At 42.3% G+C, this 19,872-nt stretch overlaps 1 protein-coding gene across 2 annotated transcripts; it reads left to right on the top strand.

The window, feature by feature from the left end:
- The first annotated feature begins 3,615 nt into the window (after window positions 1-3,615).
- nubp2 (nucleotide binding protein 2 (MinD homolog, E. coli)) lies at window positions 3,616-19,838 on the top strand. 2 transcript variants are annotated; one of them, XM_071392249.1, is made up of 7 exons: window positions 3,616-3,795; window positions 4,477-4,595; window positions 17,024-17,222; window positions 17,453-17,610; window positions 17,857-17,967; window positions 18,204-18,273; window positions 19,503-19,838. In XM_071392249.1, the coding sequence occupies exons 1-7, from the start codon at window positions 3,780-3,782 to the stop codon at window positions 19,640-19,642; spliced, it is 813 nt and encodes a 270-aa protein (XP_071248350.1). In that variant the 5' UTR covers window positions 3,616-3,779; the 3' UTR covers window positions 19,643-19,838. The 2 variants fall into 2 exon arrangements, with proteins under 2 accessions (XP_071248350.1, XP_071248351.1); XM_071392250.1 differs by having other exon boundaries at window positions 3,708-3,795; window positions 4,480-4,595.
- Window positions 19,839-19,872: the final 34 nt, after the last annotated feature.

The raw sequence follows: 19,872 nt of genomic DNA, 5'->3' as shown, positions 1-19,872 counted from the left end.
TAGATAAAGCATGAGAATTCGGAAACAGACAGTAAATATTTATTTGATAATATTGTCAAAATTTCATACTATTACAAAAATATATATTTTTAAGTTTACCTTAATGAACATCAGGAAATATGCAAGGGAAATTAATTACCTTTATAGCCAAAATGAGAAAGGTTGCATTCTTGAACGTCAAGGGCCAAAGCATAAGCAACATTTAAACATTTGTTTTAAAGCAAATGCAACGTCTGCAGTCATTAAAATTCACATGCGAGTGGGGGAAAGGGTTCTAGGGTAGGTACAGAAATCATAATCGCGAAATTCAATAGAGGCCAAGGCTGCATGACCGCACTTGTAGTATGTGGCCTCAAAGCTTCCTTAACAGCATCAAGTAGTTTCCATGCTATGCGCATACACCCTGTGACCCAACGGCAAAAACCTGAAAAATTTCCTCTGTTACGCTTACACACAGGTGTTCGGATACTTTGTGCATGACAAGTCATTTTTCCAACAATTGTTAACAGACAGATTATTTCACTTATAATTCACTGTATCACAATTCCAGTGGGTCAGAAGTTTACATACACTAAGTTGACAGTGCCTTTAAACAGCTTGGAAAATTCCAGAAAATTATGTCATGGCTATAGAAGCTTCTGATAGGCTAATCGACATAATTTGAGTCAATTGGAGGTGTACCTGTGGATGTATTTCAAGGCCTACCTTCAAAATCAGTGCCTCTTTTCTTGAGATCATGGGAAAATCAAAAGAAATCAGCCAAGACCTCAGAAAAAATTTGTAGACCTTCCCAAGTCTGGTTCATCATTGGGAGCAATTTCCAAACGCCTGAAGGTACCACGTTCATCTGTACAAACAATAGTACGCAAGTATAAACACCACGGGACCACACAGCCGTCATATTGCTCAGGAAGGAGACGCGTTCTGTCTCCTAGAGATGAACGTACTTTGGTGTGAAAAGTGCAAATCAATCCCAGAACAACAGCAAAGGACCCTGTGAAGATGCTGGAGGAAACAGATACAAAAGTATCTATATCCACAGTAAAATGAGTCCTATATCGACATAACCTGAAAGACAGCTCACCAAGGAAGAAGCCACTGCTCCAAAACCACCATAAAAAAGCCAGACTAAGGTTTGCAACTGCACATGGGGACAAATATCGTACTTTTTGTCCCCTGGTCTGATGAAACACAAATAGAACTGTTTTGCCATAATGACCATCGTTATGTTCGGAGGAAAAGGGGGAGGCTTGCAAGCCGAAGAACACCATCCCAACCGTGAAGCACCGGGGTGGCAGCATCATGTTGTGGGGTGCTTTGCTGCAGGAGGGACTGGTGCACTTCAAGAATAGATGGCATCATGAGGTAGGAAGATTGTGGATATATTGAAGCTACATCTCAAGACATCAGTCAGGAAGTTGAAGCTTGGTCGCAAATGGGTCTTCCAAATGGACAATGACCCCAAGCATACTTCCAAAGCTGTGGCAAAATGACTTAAGGACAACAAAGTCAAGGTATTGGAGTGGCCATCACAAAGCCCTAACCTCAATCCCATAGAAAATTTGTGGGCAGAACTGAAAAAGTGTCTGCGAGTAAGGAGGCCTACAAACCTGACCCAGTTACACCACCTCTGTCAGGAGGAATGGGCCAAAATTCACCCAACTTATTGTGGGAAGCTTGTGGAAAGCTACCCAAAACGTTTGACCCAAGTTAAACAATTTAAAGGCAATGCTACCAAATACTAATTGAGTGTATGTAAACTTCTGATCCACTGGGAATGTGATGAAAGAAATAAAAGCTGATATAAATCATTCTCTCTACTATTATTCTGACATTTCACATTCTTAAAATAAAGTGGTGATCCTTACTGACCTAAGACAGGAAATTGATACTAGGATTAAATGTCAGGAAGTGTGAAAAACTGAGTTGAAATGTATTTGACTAAGGTGTATGTAAACTTCCGACTTCAACTGTATAGTGCATTCGGAAAGTATTCAGACCTAGACTTTTTCAACATTTTGTTACATTACAGCCTCATTCTAAAATGTATTACATTTTTCCCCTCATCAATCTACACACAATACCCCGGAAAAATCACATTTACATATGTATTCAGACCCTTTACTCAGGACTTTGTTGAAGCACCTTTGGCAGTGATGACAGCCTCAAGTCTGGGTGTGATGTTATAGCTTCGCAAACCTGTATTTGGGCAATTCTTCCTATTCTTCTCTGCAGACCCTTTCAAGCTCTGTCAGGTTGGATGGGGAGCGTCGCTGCACAGCTATTTTAAGGTCTCTCCAGCGATGTTCGATCGGGTTCAAGTCCGGGCCACTCAAGAACATTCAGAGACTTGTCTTGGCTGTGTGCTTAGGATCGTTGTCCTGTTGGAAAGTAAACATTTTCCCCAGTCTGAGGTCCTGAGTGCTCTGAAGCAGGTTTTCATCAAGGATCTCTGTACTTTGCTCCGTTTATCTTTCCCTCGACTAGTCTCCCAGTCCCTGCCGCTGAAAAACATCCCCACTTCATGATGCTGCCACCACCATGCTTCACTGTAGGGATGGTGCCAAGATTTCTCCAGAGTTGACGCTTGGCATTCAGGCCATAGAGTTCAATCTTGGTTTCATCAGACCAGAGAATCTTTTTTCTCATGGTCAGAGTCCTTTAGGTGCCTTTTGGCAAACACCAAGCGGGCTGTCATGTGCATTTTAGTGAGGAGTGGCTTCCGTCTGGCCACTCTATAATTAAAGCCTGATTGGTGGAGTGCTGCAGAAATCGTTGTCCTTCTGGAAGGTTCTCCAATGTCCACAGAAGAACTCTGGAACTCTGTCAGAGTGACCATCGGGTTCTTGGTCACCTCCCTGACTAGGGCCCTGCTCAGTTTGGCCAGGCGGCCAGCACTAGGAAGAGTCTTGGTGGTTCCAAACTTCCTCCATTGAAGAATGATGGAGGCCACTGTGTTCTTGGGCGCCTTCATTGCTGCAGACATAATTCAGTACCCTTCCCCAGATTTGTGCCTCGATACAATCCTGTCTCGGCGCACTACGGACAATTCCTTCGACCTCATGGCTTAGTTTTTGCTGTGACATGTACTGTCAACTGTGGGACCTTATATAGACAGGTGTGTGCCTTTCCAAATCATGTCCAATCAATTGAATTTACCACAGGTGGACTCTAATCAAGTTGTAAAAACGTTTCAAGCATAATCAATGGAAACAGGAACTACCTGAACTCAATTTCGAGTATCATAGCAAAGAGTCTGAATACTTATGTAAATAAGGTATCTGTTTTTTTATTTTTTTATTAGCAAAAAAATCTAATAAACTGTTTTTTTGCTTTGTCATTATGGGGTATTGTGTGTAGATTGATAAGGAACATGTTTTATTTAGTCAATTTTAGAATAAGGCTGTAACGTAACAAAATGTGGAACAAGGGAAGGGGTCTGAATACTTTCCGAATGCACTGCATAATGTAATGGAACTGAGAGTCATGATCAAGGACTAGCCTATTCATAGACGCTAGCTAACTCTAGCATCTATTCACGAAAAGGTATCTTCGATCCAGGGGTTTTGTTTAAGAGCCCTGAACTTTAAAACGCATCGCTTGCGGTACGCTTGCGCATATAACAGATTAGACGCAAAGGCAACTGATTGGTTGTTTATTTTTGGAGGCGAGAGCAACACGCAATCCCATTCGTTCTATTGGATATTTGGTGCTCTTGTGACGAAGTGCGGAAGTATACGGAACACTCCAACAACAAAAAAGTGATATATAAAGCAAATATGGAACAAAACAATGGTATGAAAACAATATTACGCTGCCAGTTTATATGCATGTGTAAATAGCTTCCTTCTTTGTAAATAAGGCATATTTCTATTATGAGCTTGTCCTTTGTCAGAACGAGAAACTGTCACGTTGTTTTCACATTGCTAACGTTAGCTTCTGTCTAGATAATTAGCTAACAACTAGCTCTAATCTGTTCGATAGCTAGCTAGATACCGTAATATTTATACATATTACTTAATTATAATTTTGTCTTTTTGACTTCATAGGAAGTGGGTTAATGTGCTCGAGAAGCTGTCATGTGCAAGGCTGGTGGCAGTGCTTAGCCAAAACTCGACTTGAAGTTCAGTAGCTACTGTTAGCTAGCTAGTTACATTCAAGTCGAATTTTTGCTAAGTTAGGCTAATGGTGCAATTCGTTATCTGGCAAAGCAATACTTTCAGTTGACTAGTTAAACAGTGTGAAACAAGTGATAAAACGTGACTTGGTCCTTAGAATCTTTCAGTGTCAGTGAACACACAGTAATTAGAGATTTAATGGATATAACGTTAATTAGTAAATGTCATAAATGTCCATATCTAAATGGAGTGATAACCTGCTTTCACAGTAATAGGACTTGAACACACCCTCTCTGTGTATTTGTTCATGCATTCATGTCCATATATTTCACTAACTTACTAACTTGTTTCTCCACAGAAGGTGGGAACTTGGCCCAGGTCCAACATGTGGTGTTGATCCTGTCTGGAAAAGGAGGGGTGGGCAAGAGCACCCTCACCACAGAGCTAGCCCTGGCCCTAAGACACGCAGGCAAGAAGGTGGGAGACAAAACATTCATATCTCTCTCTCTCTCTCTGTGTGTGTGTGTGTGTGTGTGTGTGTGTGTGTGTGTGTGTGTGTGTGTGTGTGTATCATCACACATGTCATCAGGGTCTTTGTATCAAATGGACATTTTTGATGGATCAACACAGCTCCATTCTGTTATGCTAAAGCCCAGATCCGCAGTTGCTTTTCACAACGGAAGACGCTTGTGTTTTGAGAGAGAAGAAATTGTTTGAACGAAAACATGGGGATTTGGCCCAGCCATAGCCGCTGTGCTGGGGAAAGATGTGTCTTTGCGCTAAATCCCACCCACTCGAACAACGTTTGTTGTGCCTCGCTCTGGAAGCCAGTGGAGTGAGAGGAAGTGGAAGGTCTCTAGCTGCTACTACTGCTGCCAAACTCAAACATAGCAGACACAGCCAACACACACTGACAAGTGACAAAGTCACAAATAAATGGCCAACTGTTCAGGTCAGTGTTGACATTGTTGCCTTTATAATCAAGTTAGCCTGCTAGCTACTTGCTATCTAACATTACCTGGCAACCACCTAGCCAGCTAGCATTATCATCAACAAACCTACCCAATAATGGACTAAAGGAGCCTAACATTACTCCTTATAGTCCAAGGAGCTTACATGTTCCAAAACACTCCAAATACTTCATCTAAACGTGAATCGATTCTCAATGCGGTACGGTTCTAGGAACATAAATCCCTCTACTTTCATATTACATCAAAATAATTGCACAAACGCAAAATACACACTTAAGGTACAGACTGACCGGTTTTAACACAGTTGCAGCCAACAGGATTTTTCAGTGATAACACGTTTGTGGCGTCCATCTTCTGTTTACACACAGGTGTTCGGAGACGCAGATAGCTAATTAGCACAGGTAGTCTTCCATCTGTTTTCTGTAAAGAAGCACAGTAATATGGCCATGTGGGAACCCTAACCCTTTAAAGGTGTGTAGTAGTTTAACCTTTTCTATTATTATTTATCGCTGATATGAAAGATACGTTCCTTTTGTTTCCAAAACTGAACTGCAAGCGATGTGTGTTTTAATATTTAGAGCAAGCATCAGGGCTATTAACAAAACTCCCCCGGTCAGAAGATCCTATTGTCAATAGGCGCTAAAGCAATTTGTACCAATGAATGGGGTACAACAAACCATACATACTGTCATGTCAACAATCTGTACATCTAGATTTAGCTGGCTAGCTAACATTAGTTGAAACAAAGCATTAGGGCATCTCGTGAGGTTTATGCCTTGTAGCTAGCTAGAGTAGACTCCTTTAATAGTAAGTACAAAACAGTCTGAATACAAGAGCAAGCTAGCTAGCAGAGGTTTGCTTATAGCTACATTGTCCATCATTTACATTTTACATTTTAAGTCATTTAGCAGACGCTCTTATCCAGAGCGACTTACAAATTGGAAAGTTCATACATATTCATCCTGGTCCCCCCGTGGGGAATGAACCCACAACCCTGGCGTTGCAAGCGCCATGCTCTACCAACTGAGCCACACGGGACATCACACAAATGTTATCAGCTAACGTTAGATAGCAAGTAGCTAGCAGGCTAATTTTATTATAAAGACAACAATGTCAACACGGCTCTGAACAGGAGAACGTTTGCCATTTTATTTGTGACTTTGTCTGGGTCTGCTGGGTCGTGTTGGCTGGGTCTGCTGTCTGTCTGCTGAGTCTGCCGGCAGTAGTAGCAGCTAGAGGATTGTCACTAGTTACCACAGCCACAAAGTCAAAATTGGCTATATCATAAAAATGGATAATAGCTAGAATCCTTAATTTAAACAATAATAAAGCATTCTCCCCACCCCCGTTTTGCTGAAATGCTAAGGGATGGGGATGAAGAAATGTAACCGCTCTCAAATTCATAGACAGAGCTATGGATGCAAGGACTGACCATCCACGATATCAAAATTATAGTTTTAACCATGTTTTGACACTATACAGTGTTTGTTTACATTTACGTTGTTTAAACATTGTAGTAAAACAAGCTCACTTTCAATTCTGATAGCCAAATGAAATGTATTTATATAGCCCTTCTTACATCAGCTGATATCTCAAAGTGCTGTACAGAAACCCAGCCTAAAACCCCAAACAGCAAGCAATGCAGGTGTAGAAGCACGGTGGCTAGGAAAAACTCCCTAGAAAGGCCAAAACCTAGGAAGAAACCTAGAGAGGAACCAGGCTATGAGGGGTGGCCAGTCCTCTTCTGGCTGTGCCGGGTGGAGATTATAACAGAACATGGCCAAGATGTTCAAATGTTCATAAATGACCAGCATGGTCAAATAATAATAATCACAGTAGTTGTCGAGGGTGCAACAGGTCAGCACCTCAGGAGTAAATGTCAGTTGGCTTTTCATAGCCGATCATTAAGAGTATCTCTACCGCTCCTGCAGTCTCTAGAGAGTTGAAAACAGCAGGTCTGGGACAGGTAGCACATCCGGTGAACAGGTCAGGGTTCCATAGCCGCAGGCAGAACAGTTGAAACTGGAGCAGCAGCACGGCCAGGTGGACTGGGAACAGCAAGGAGTCATCATGCCAGGTAGTCCTGAGAGAGAAAGAAAGAGAGAATTAGAGAGAGCATACTTAATTTCACACAGGACACTGTTGAAATACTCCAGATATAACAGACTGACCCTAGCCCCCCGACACATAAACTACTGCAGCATAAATACTGGAGGCTGAGACAGGTGGGGTCAGGAGACACTGTGGCCCCATCCGATCCAAACAGGCAGGATATAACCCCACTCACTTTGCCAAGGCACAGCCCCCACACCACCAGAGGGATATCTTCAACCACCAACTAGTGTATAACCGTTGAACTAAGCTCATGAGGTATTTAAACTGAGTGTACAAAACATTAGGAACATCTTCCTAATATTGAGTTGCACCTCCTTTTGCCTTCAGAACAGCCTCAATTTGTCGGGACATGGATTCTACAAGGTGTCGAAAGCGTTCCACAGGGTTGCTGGCCCATGTTGGCTCCAAAGCTTCTCACAGTTGTCAAGTTGGCTGGATTCTTTTGGGTGGTGGACCATTCTTGATACACATGGGAAACTGTTGAGCATGAAAAACACTGCAACGTTGCAGTTCTTGACACTCAAACGGGTGCGCCTTGCACCTACTACCATACCCTGTTCAAAGGCACTTACAATTTTTGTCTTGCCCATTCACCCTCTGAATGGCACACATACACAATCCATGTCTCAGGACTTTCAAAATCATCCCACATCTACAATGAGTACTGTTACATACACACAATAATGCAGTTATTGTGGATAGTCAGGTTAATATAATAGTTTGTTTAAAATGTTTACATGCTTTGCAAGAAGAACGATTTCCCTAATTATCGTGTTTACATGGACACATCTGAAATCAGACTACTGATGGGACTTTGATAAATGCAGAAAATCGTCAATCAAAATGTGTGAAAACTAAGATGCATACTTGCAGTTTTTTCGAAATCACTTCACTCGCGCTACCCGGTTCTGGCATATGCGCAGATCAATTACACCGCTGGAATGCTGATTTATAAGCTGTTTACATGTCCTAATAATTTGAAAGATTACTCAGAAAACCCCCATGTTTTCATTCCAAAAAAAGCATAACTCTCTCAATACAAGCAGTGGGCGGCTTCTGTTGTGAAAAGCAAACGCAGATCCGGGCTTTAAGGGTGGGTCAAACATTCAAATGACAATTTCCTCTTTTACTGGCCTCAGTCTGCTTGGTAGCTGGGTGTATAGTTGGCCTATAATTGCATAGTCAAGAATGAGGGCTGGAAAAGCTTTTCCTGGAACTTGACAGTGAATCTTACTTTTTAGCAGTGATGCCATTAAGGGGGCGGGTACTGTAGACTAGCGGTTAAGAGCGTTGCGCCAGTAACCGAAAGTTAACCCTCTTAACCCTAATTGCTCCTGTAAGTCCCTCTGGATAAGAACACCTGCTAAATGACTAATGTTTAAAAAATAATGTATCAAGACGATGCAGCCAGCCCAAGGATGCTGGTGAGTTCGGTGGGCAGAGTTAGAGAGGGAACTGATCGGTCTGCAGCATAAACTGAGGAAGCAGTTGCTGGCTAAATGTAATGAGATTGGAAGGACACACACACACACACCAACTGATTAATGGACTGCTGAATTATATATATTTTTATCTTGCTTTGTTCTTTTTGATATTATGTCTATCTCTGAGAAGGAAAGGGCTGAAAATAGCCCATATTAATATACAGTACATGACCTGCTCGTCGAACATCTCATTCCAAAATCATGGGCATTACTATGCCGTTGGTTCTCCCTTTGCTGCTATAGCAGCCTTCACTTCTCTGGGAAGGCTTTCCACTAGATGTTGGAACATTGCGGCGGGGACTTGCTTCCATTCAGCCACAAGAGCATTAGTGAGGTCAGGCACTGATGTTAGGCGATTAGGCCTGGCTCGCAGTCGGCGTTCCAATTCATCCCAAAAGTGTTTGATGGGGTTGAAGTCAGGGCTCTGTGCAGGCCAGTCAAATTTCTCCACATTGATCTCGACAAACCATTTCTTTATGGACCTCGCTTTGTGCACTGGGGCATTGTCATGCTGAAACAGGAAAGGACCTTCCCCAAACTGTTGCCACAAAATTGGAAGCACAGAATCGTCTAGAATGTCATTTAATGTTGTAGCATTAATATTTCGCTTCACTGGAATTAAGGGGCCTACTCCGAACCATGAAAAACATCCCCAGACCATTATTCCTCCTCCACCAAACTTTACAGTTGGCACTATGCATTGGGGCAGGTAGTGTTCTCCTGGCATCCGGCAAACCCAGATTTGTCTGCGGACTGCCAGATGGTGAGGCGTGATTCATCACTCAAGAGAACGCGTTTCCACTGCTCCAGAGTCCAATGGCGGCGAGCTTTACATCACTCCAGCCGACGCTTGGCATTGCGCATGGTGATCTTAGGCCTGTATGCGGCTGCTCTGCCATGGAAACTCATTTCATGAAGCTCCCAACGAACAGTTCTTGTGCTGACGTTGCTTCCAGAGGCAGTATGGACCTCGGTAGCGAGTGTTGCAACTGAGGACAGATGATTTCTCCGTTCTTCAGCACTCGGTGGTGCTGTTCTGTGAGCTTGTGTGGCCAACCGCTGGGGCAGCTCTACCAGGGCAGAAATTTGCTGACTTGTTGGAAGGTGGCATCCAATGACGGTGCCACGTTGAAAGTCACTGAGCTCTTCAGTAAGGCCATTCTACTGCAAATGTTGTTTATGGAGATTGCGTGGCTGTGTGCTCGATTTTTATACACCTGTCAGCAACGAGTGTGGCTGAAATAGACAAATCCACAAATTTTGAAGGGGTGTCCACATACTTTTGTATATATATATTGTATGTAGCCGTAGCAAGTTATTGATTTCATGAAACTTATTTCTAACATCAAATGACATGCATATATTAGCCATTTCTGAGACTCACTTGGATAAGGAGTGACCACATATGCTGAGCACTTGTTGGCTGCTTTTCCTTCACTCTGTGGTCCAACTCATCCCAAACCATCTCAATTGGGTTGAGGTTTGGTGATTGTGGAGGCCAGGTCATCTGATGCAGTACTCCATTACTCTCCTTTCTTGGTCAAATAGCCCTTATGAGCCTGGAGGTGTGTTGGGTTATTGTCCTGTTGAAAAATAAATGATAGTCCCACTAAGTAAAAAAACCCAAATGAGATGGCATATTGCTGCACAATACTGTGTTAGCCAAGCTGGTTAAGTGTGCCTTGAATTCTAAATAAACCACTGACAGTGTCACCAGCAAAGCACCCCCACACCATAACACCTCCCCCATGCTTTACGGTGGGAAATGCACATGTGGAGATCATCCATTCACCCACCCTGTGACTCACAAAGACATGGTGTTTGGAACCAAAAATCTCCAATTTGAACTCCATACATACCAAAGGACAAATTCCCACCGGTCTAATGTCAATTGCTCGTGTTTTTTGGCCCAAGCAAGTCTCTTCTTATTGGTGTCCTTTAGTAGTGGTTTCTTTGCAGCAATTCGACCATGAAGGCCTGATTCACGCAGTCTCCTCTGAACAGTTGATGTTGAGATGTGTCTGTTACTTGAACTCTGTGAAGCATTTATTTGGGTTGCAATTTCTGCGGCTGGTAACTCTAATGAACTTGTCCTCTGCAGCAGAGGTAACTGGGTCTTCCATTCCTGAGGGGGTACTCATGAGAGCCAGTTTCATCATAGTGCTTGATGGTTTTTGTTACAGCAATTGAAGAAACGTTCAAAGTTCTTGAATTCTCCATGTTGACTGACCTTCATGTCTTAAAGTAATGATGGACTGTCATTTCTCTTTGCTTATTTGAGCAGTTCTTGCCATAATATGGACTTGGTCTTTTATCAAATAGGGCTATCTTCTGTATACCACCCCTACCTTGTCACAACACAACTGATTGGCTCAAACGCACGAAGAAGGAAAGAAATTCCACAAATGAACTTTTAACAAAGCACACCTGTTAATTGAAATGCATTCCAGTTGACTACCTCATAAAGCTGGTTGGGAATGTGCCAGGGGTGTGCAGAGCTGTCAAGGCGGGGGGTGTCTATTTGAAGAATCTCAAATATAAAATATATTTAGATTTTGTTTAACCCTTTTTGGTTTCTACATGATTCCATGTGTTATTTCCTAGTTTTGATGTCTTCACTATTGTTCTACAATGTAGAAGATTAGTAAAAATAAAGAAAAACCCTTGAATGAGGTGTTCTAAAACGTTTGACCGATAGTGTGTGTAGTTGTCACAGAACAATGAGACCGACATTTCACTGGATGTATAAATGTGAAGCATCCGCTTGGCCTTTCCACTCACTACCAAAACTGGTTTTGAGAGGAAGCCCAGTGTGAGAAGATGGAACGAGATGGATTTTTATGGAGCCATCGAGCTGCCGAAAGGTTTAATGTATGTATCGTTTGGATCGTAAGAAAAGCCATGCGTGACATGAAACAGTTAAATTAGGTCTGTAAACGTGCAAAACCCTATGTTACGACTATGAATTAACATTTACACGTTCAATTATTACTTTGTTTCCTATTCCTCGGTTACAGATATTTTTTTATATGTACACATTGTCAGAAAGGTGGCATCTGCAAAGGACATGAACTGAAAGTTGCTAGACGAAGTTAGCTTGTCAATAAAGCAACTCTAGCCCAGACGTTAGTTGCTTTGCATCTTCCGGTTTCATTTCCAAAATAAAAGCCTAGAGGTTGTTTTAGAACGCCATTCAATAACGACGTTACACCAATAGTTGGCGCTATGCTACATAGGGTTGGGCCTCCAGCAAATGACTTTGAAGAGCCTTTTCTAGAATAACTGCCAGAGCTGCAAAATAGAAAGTAAATATGATTTAGGCTAGGCCTATTTCACTATCTAAATATGCCATTCTGTTGTGTGTTATTTAATTGCCATATAATTGCATTATTTATTTTTACAGCGGTGTGGGGATCCTGTGGGTATCATGTAACCTAATGAATCTCACTTTTTCCAGTATTTGGGAACATGGACTGTAAGCCTTATATTAAGCATTTTGACTGTTTTTGCAAATTCCACTTTGTATGTAGGCTTGTTATAGCCATTTGCGTTGCACAACACCCATCACGCAGAGGCTATATCCATATAAATAAATGAGACAAAACAAAATATTGACTAAGTCTTGGCTATAACCTGTGTGAATTAACCATGGGGTCCCAAATGGTCAAGACAATCTATAGCCTATTCTTATTGCCAGATATGTTTTCCCTATAAGCCACTGCATGTGCTTATTCAACTATTTTGTTGACAATTTATTTAGAGGCTATATTTAGAACCCTGTGAGCTAGGGTCTCTTTAAGGGGAGGCATATAATAAGAACAGTTATAAAACACAAATCGAGTTCTAAAACTATTCCGCAAGACACCAGTACCCAAAATTATAGGCTAAATTGCAATGCTTATAAATTGAAGGCCTGTTTTTATTTTTAATATTTGGGTAGGCCTAAATAAAACATTGAATTATTAAAGTCCCGTGTGGCTCAGTTGGTAGAGCATGGCGCTTGCAACGCCAGGGTTGTGGGTTCATTCCCCACGGGGGGACCAGGATGAATATGTATGAACTTTCCAATTTGTAAGTCGCTCTGGATAAGAGCGTCTGCTAAATGACTTAAATGTAAATGTAAATGTAAATGATAATTCCTTTGATACAGTAGTAGCAATAAAAGGACATTACAGCTATAGAAGATACAGAAATGCTTATGGGAGGTGTTATAGACACAGTATGAGTCAAAAGTTTGGACACACCTACTCATTCCAGGGTTTTGTAGAATAATATTGAAGACATCAAACCAAGAAAGTGTTAAAACAAATCAAAATATATTTGAGATTCTTCAAAGTAGCCACCCTTTGCCTTGATGACAGCTTTGCACACTCTTGGCATTCTCTCAACCAGCTTCATGGGGCAGTGACCTGGAATGCATTTCAATTAACAGGTGTGCCTTGTTAATTTGTGGAATTTCTTTCCTTCATAATGCGTTTGAGCCAATCAGTTTTGTTGTGACAAGGTAGGGGTGGTATACAGAAGATAGCCCTATTTGGTAAAAGACCAAGTCCATATTATGGCAAGAACAGCTCAAATAAGCAAAGAGAAATGACATTCCATCATTACTTTAAGACATGAAGGTCAGTCAATCTGGAAAATTCCAAGAACTTTGAACGTTTCTTCAAGTCCAGTCACAAAAACCATCAAGCGTGAATCAGGCCTTCATGGTTGAATTGCTGCAAAGAAACCACTACTGAAGGACACCAATAAGAAGAAGAGACTTGCTTGGGCCAAGAAAGACAAGCAATGGACATTAGACCGGTGGAAATCTGTCCTTTGGTCTAATGAGTCAAAATGTAAGATTTTTGGTTCCAACCGCCGTGTCTTTGTTAGACGCAGAGTAGGTGAACGGATGAGCTCTGCATGTGTGGTTCCCACCGTGAAGCATGGAGGAGGAGGTGTGATGGTGCTTTGCTGGTGACAGTCAGTGATTTATTTAGAATTCAAGGCACCCTTAACCAGCATGGCTACCACAGCATTCTGTAGTGATACGCCATCCCATCTGGTTTGCGCTTAGCGGGGCTATCATTTGTTTTTCCAACAGGACAATGACCAAAAACACACCTCCAGGCTGTGTAAGGACTATTTGACCATCAGATGACGTGGCCTCCACAATCACCCGACCTCAACCCAATTGAGATTGTTTGGGATGAGTTGGACTGCAGAGTGAAGGAAAAGCAGCCAACAAGTGCTCAGCATATGTGGGAACTCCTTCAAGACTGTTGAAAAAACAGTCCTCTTAAAGCTGGTTGAGAGAATGCCAAGATTGTGCAAAGCTGTCATCAAGGCAAAGGGTGGCTACTTTGAAGAATATCAAATATATTTTGATTTGTTTAATACTTTTTTGGTTACTACATGATTCCATATGTGTTATTTCATGGTTTTGATGTCTTCACTATTATTCTACAATGTAGAAAATAGTACAAAATAAAGAAAAACCCTTGAATGAGTATGTGTGTCCATACTTTTGACTGGTACTGTATATTCAGAGCCATATCCCTGTAATGCTTAGAGAAGATTTCATGTCAAGTGTTATTGAAGTGCTGTAGTTGCTGGTTTACCCGCCTCATCTAAAGTCTATTATTTTGGGGTGTTGCTATAGGCCACCAAGTGTTAACCGTCAGTATCTTAATAATATGTGTGAAAGGCTTAATGTGGTATGGGATGTAAACAGAGAGGTCTACTTTCTTGGGGACCTGAATATTGACTGGTTTTCGTCAAGCTGTCCGCTCAAGAGGAAGCTTCTCACTGTAACTAGTGCCTGTAATCTGGTTCAGTTTATTAATCAACCTACCAGGGTGTTTACAAACACTACAGGAACAACATCATCCACATGTATTGATCACATTTTTACTAATACTGTTGAACTTTCTTCTAAAGCTGTAACCGTATCCATTGGATGCTGTGATCATAGTATAGTGGCTATATCCATCAGAAATTGCTTCTTCCAGTTGTCGATAAACATGCACCTCTTAAGAAACAGACTCTTAGAACTGTTAAGGCTCCATCGATTGATGAGGAATTGAAAAACTATGTTTGAGAGAGATGGGGGGGAAAAGGAGTGACTAATAAGTCTGGCTGCACATCTGACTTACTGCAGAAACTCAACAAAAAGAAAACAGTATTATGAAGCCAAGATCAATTATATGAAGAATGATGAGAGAAAAAAAAATACTTTAAATGAAATTATGGACAGAAAGACAAATTCAACTCAGATGGCTTATTCATCACAAAACCATTTGATGTTGCCAATTATTTTAACGATTACTTCATTGGCAAAGTGGGCGAACTTAGGCAGGAAATGCCAACAATTAACAGTCAGTGAGCCATCATATTCATGCATAAAATAAAAGCATTGTAAGTTTGAATTTTGTAAAGTTAGTGTGGGAGAGGCAGATTTTTTTTTATTGATCAATAATGACAAACCTTCTGGCATTGACAACTTAGATGGAAAGCTACTAAGGATGCTAGCTGACTCTATGGTCACTCCTATCATGTCTTTAATCTGTGTTTAGAGGAAGGTGTTTGTCCTCAGGCCTGAAGGGAACCCAAAGTCATTCCGCTACCCAAGAGTGATAAAGCGGCTTTTACTGGTGGTAACAGCAGACCTATCCGCTTGCTGCCAGCTCTTAGCAAACTGTTAGAATACGTTTTTTGACCACATACAATGCTAATTCTCTGTAAACAAATTGACAACAGACTTTCAGCATGCTTATAGAAAAGGGCACTCAACATGTACTGCACTTACACAAATGACTGATGATTGGTTGAAAGAAATTGATAAGAAGATTGTGGGAGCTGTACTGTTAGATTAAAGTGCAGCCTTTCATATTATTGACCACAACCTGTTGTTGAGAACTTATGTTTTATGGCTTTTCAGCCTCTGCCATATCGCTGATTCAGAGTTATCTATCTAATAGAACTCAGAGGGTTTTCTTTAATGGAAGCCTCTCTAATGTCAAACATGTAGGGTGTGGTGTACCGCAGGGCAGCTTGCTAGGCCCTCTATTCTTTTCTATTTTTACCAATGACCTGGCATTTAAACAAAGCCATCATGCTCTTCATTGTAATCAGAGGGCTAATATAAATATTATGCATGCCAGTCTCCCTTGGCTAAGAGTTGAGGAGAGAGTGACTGCATTGCTTCTAATTTTTCTATAAAACGTGTTGAAAATTCCAAATTGTTTGCATAGTCAACTTACACACTGCTCTAAAACACACACTTACCCCACCAGACATGCCACCGGGGGTCTTTTCACAGTCCCCAAACCCAGAACAAATTCAAGAAAGCGTACAGTATTATATAGAGCCTTCCATCTCATATTGCTCAAATGAACGGCAGACCTGGTTAAAAAAATAACATGTAAAGCAACATCTCACGGCACAACACCTCTCCCCTATTTGACCTAGATATTTTGTGTGTGTGTATTGATATGTAGGCTATGTGCGATGTTATAAATGTATGTTCTGTTCTTGTTTATTAATGTTCTGTATTATCCCCCTAGAGTCGATGTCCGCGCCCCCAGCGGAAATCAAATTTGCATAATACAAAAATCCCCTTAAAAAGGTGTCAGTTTAAGCTAGAGATATATTTTGCAGTGGCTGCGTCTCAATCCACCTCATCCGCCGATGTTTCACTTCTGCATCTGCAGTGAAAGGTGACAGAGCTAGAGCGGTGTTTGTCAGACCATGAGACATCCCGAAAATCGGTCTTTTCATAAAATCGTCTATAGCGTCTGAACGGTTTAGCCTACAAACTATTATGAGACTCATGGACACGATGGTGTTCTGTTTTGCTCTACCTACCCCACAAGCGTCTTGGGACCCGTTTGAAGACGGTACAGCCAGTCTACCCAACTTCTGTCTGTAGCGTCCGAACAGTTTGGGCTACCCCCCACCCACCCCCTGGAAGAGTGGCTGCTGCTTTCACAACAGCTAATGGGGATACTAATAAAATACCAATACCAGATTATGCTGTTCATTTTGAGTAATCAAGTGGATTTTGTTACTAATTACTTTTATTGTCATGTAAATGTATCGGTTACTGATTACACATTTCCTAGTTATCTGCCCAACCATGTATGTGTGTGAGACTGTACAGTATCTTTTTCTCAGGTTGGTATTTTGGACCTGTGTGGAATATTTAGCCCACATAACTATGTTCACACGTACCTACATGTCTGTCTGTGTCTATGTCTATTAGGTTGGGATCCTGGACGTGGACCTGTGTGGAATATTGAGCCCACATAACTATGTTCACACGTACCTACATGTCTGTCTGTCTGTGTATCAGGTTGGGATCCTGGACGTGGACCTGTGTGGTCCCAGTATCCCCCGCATGCTGAGTGTGGGCAAGCCAGAGGTGCACCAGTGTGACTCGGGCTGGGTGCCCGTCTACACAGATGCCCAGAAGAGCCTGGCGCTCATGTCCATAGGCTTCCTGCTGGAGGACCCAGACGAAGCAGTTGTCTGGAGGGGCCCAAAGAAAACGGGTATGCTCAGTCTACATCGGACTATTAGAAGCCAAGGTGGAGCTTCTACAGTAAATAAAACAATTTAGATCACAGGATCAGCACTCCTCCTTTGAGACGCTTGAAGTAAACCGCCCCTTGATCAACATGAGTGTAGGGGCTTACTGGGTGGGACTGTGGTTTCTCATCAATATCCTCTCACGTTCTCTGGCTCTCTCCCCCCCACCACCTGCCGTATGGTCACGTCCCAGCTCTGATTGGCCAGTTTGTGTCTGACGTGGCGTGGGGGGAACTGGACGTGCTCCTGGTGGACACCCCCCCGGGGACGTCAGACGAGCACCTGGCCGTCCTGGAAAACCTGAAGAAGCAGCACAAAGTGGACGGAGCCATTCTGATCACTACACCGCAGGTACAGCACAAGGAAAGATTGGAAGTTGTGTCAACTCCTGCTTTCTACGTTTTATCAGTGATCAGCCTCCTCTCTAGGAGAGAAACAAAGCAGCTTTCGCTGGGGTTGGTCTTAAATGTTGACAGGAAACCTTTTGTTCTGATAAATATCGACCCTTCTCCTGAAGTGCGCACTTGTACTCCCCCTGGTTGATCCATTGTATTAATTACATTATATTGTACTTAGATATGCTGTTATTCTGTGCAGGCAGTATCGACAGGGGACGTCAGGAGAGAGATCACGTTCTGTAAGAAGACAGGCTTGCGCATCCTGGGGATTGTAGAGAACATGAGTGGATTCGTGTGTCCACACTGCTCTGTGAGTACTCCAATATGCATGGACACTCACACACGCCATCTTGTGCTGGAATACAGTGCTTGTTGCAAACAGGTCTCCGGTTAGTTTTAGATTAGCTTCATGTGCATTATTTCACTGGACACAATCGTCAGTCTGAAGCGGTGTCATTTAAAAATGTATAGTGTCACTATTTTGTCATATTAGAATCTCAGCATATGCCAGTTCTGACCATTCTAATATAATGTGTTTGCTTACAGGAATGCAGTAATATCTTCTCCAAGGGAGGAGGAGAGGAGCTGGCCAAGTTGACAGGATCAGTATATTTGGGTAAAAGCCACATAAAAAAAAAAAATGTCGTTCCCGCGTCTGCATTGGCCGTACAGCATTTCCTGCGATGCGGCCTCTGCAGAAGTCTGGGCATTCGTACATCTTGCACTTCGCAGAGCTTATGTCAAGGAAGTGTGTTTGTGTTTATACAGGATGTACAGCCCTCACCTACCGTCAACCAATCATATCAATGCAGAGCTATACGGAGCCCTATTGTTAAACAATGTGGCTCTTCACACCCTCCGTACGGAGGCTCCGAATCGGCTTTTAGGGATATGACGTGTATTTCATTGAACAGCCACTAGATGTCACTCTAACCCAACCGACTCCAGCCTTCTGAAACTGCTTGTCGCCATTTAGCAGGCATTTTACAGCAGTGCTGCACTGATAAAATGGTTGGTCTTCATTGCAGTGGAGTGCTTGTAAGATTTGGGGGTTAGAGCTGATACATTTCAGTCAAAGCGATAGGGGATCAATCTAAGTGGTATATTAATGGCCATTTCACCATTAACACTCAACGACCATATGCTTTGTAAGAGTGGAAACCAATCGGTGAGTAATGAAGCGGCTGATGTATCAAATGCCCAGAGCGGTGAGAAGCCATATTTAAGGCTACAGCACCGTCCCCAGCCAACTACAGCACTGCTATGGCTGTGGATGGAGAGGTTTTGAGAGAATTGTGTGCCATTGATGGGCTAATGTAGACCGTGTGAAGACTACTGGTTAGACCAGGGGTCTCCAACCCTGTTTCTGGAGAGCTACCGTCCTGTACGTTTTCGCTTCAACCCTAATCTAGCACACCTGAATCTAATAATTAGCTGCTTGATAAGCTGAATCAGGTTGCTTACAACTGGGGTTGGAGTGAAAAGCTACAGGAGGCTAGCTCTCCAGGAGGAGGGTTGGAGAGCCCTGGGGTAGACAGGCGTATGTAGTAGACTATGGCTGCGTTTACACAGGCAGACAATTCTGATATTTCGCGGTTATTGGCAAAAGATTTGATCCAGTTGGTCAAAAGACCAATTATTGGCAAAAGATCCGAATTGGGCTGCCTGCGTGAACACAGCCTTTGCATGTAATGTTAACAGCATTTGATCTTTTCAAGTTTTGACCTCAAAAGACACCGTAGTGTGTTTTCTGAAGTAGGCCAGTGTGTTAGCTGCTTGTTGTGTGTGTATATTGTTTTCAATGGTTGCGAAGGCCTCAGATTGTGTGTGTGTTTCCCATTTCAGGCTCTGTGCCCCTGGACCCTCTGCTCACTACCAGTATAGAGGAGGGCAAAGACTTCATCCAGACATTCCCAGACAGCGCCACCTTCAGTGCCATCAACAGCATTGCACAGACCCTCCTAACAAGCATACAGAATCCCTGAGCATTCAAATCCCATTGCATATTCAATAGCAATACAGTATCGTAGTATTTAGCCTTTTTTTAAATCATGTTGATATATATATTATCACACGCACAATTGTATCTATCTTGTCATATACTACTGGTATGTAAGCTTCAGAAATCTACCCACATGTAATACTTCACAATTTGAATAAAGTGTGCTGATGTTTAATTGAGAACAGAACTGAGTGCAATCTGCTTCACCACTAC

This window comes from Salvelinus alpinus, chromosome 3, assembly GCF_045679555.1.
Source record: "Salvelinus alpinus chromosome 3, SLU_Salpinus.1, whole genome shotgun sequence".
NCBI lineage: Eukaryota > Metazoa > Chordata > Actinopteri > Salmoniformes > Salmonidae > Salvelinus > Salvelinus alpinus.
The sequence above is the reverse complement of the archived record's forward strand: the minus strand, read 5'-3'. Positions and strand labels throughout refer to the sequence as shown.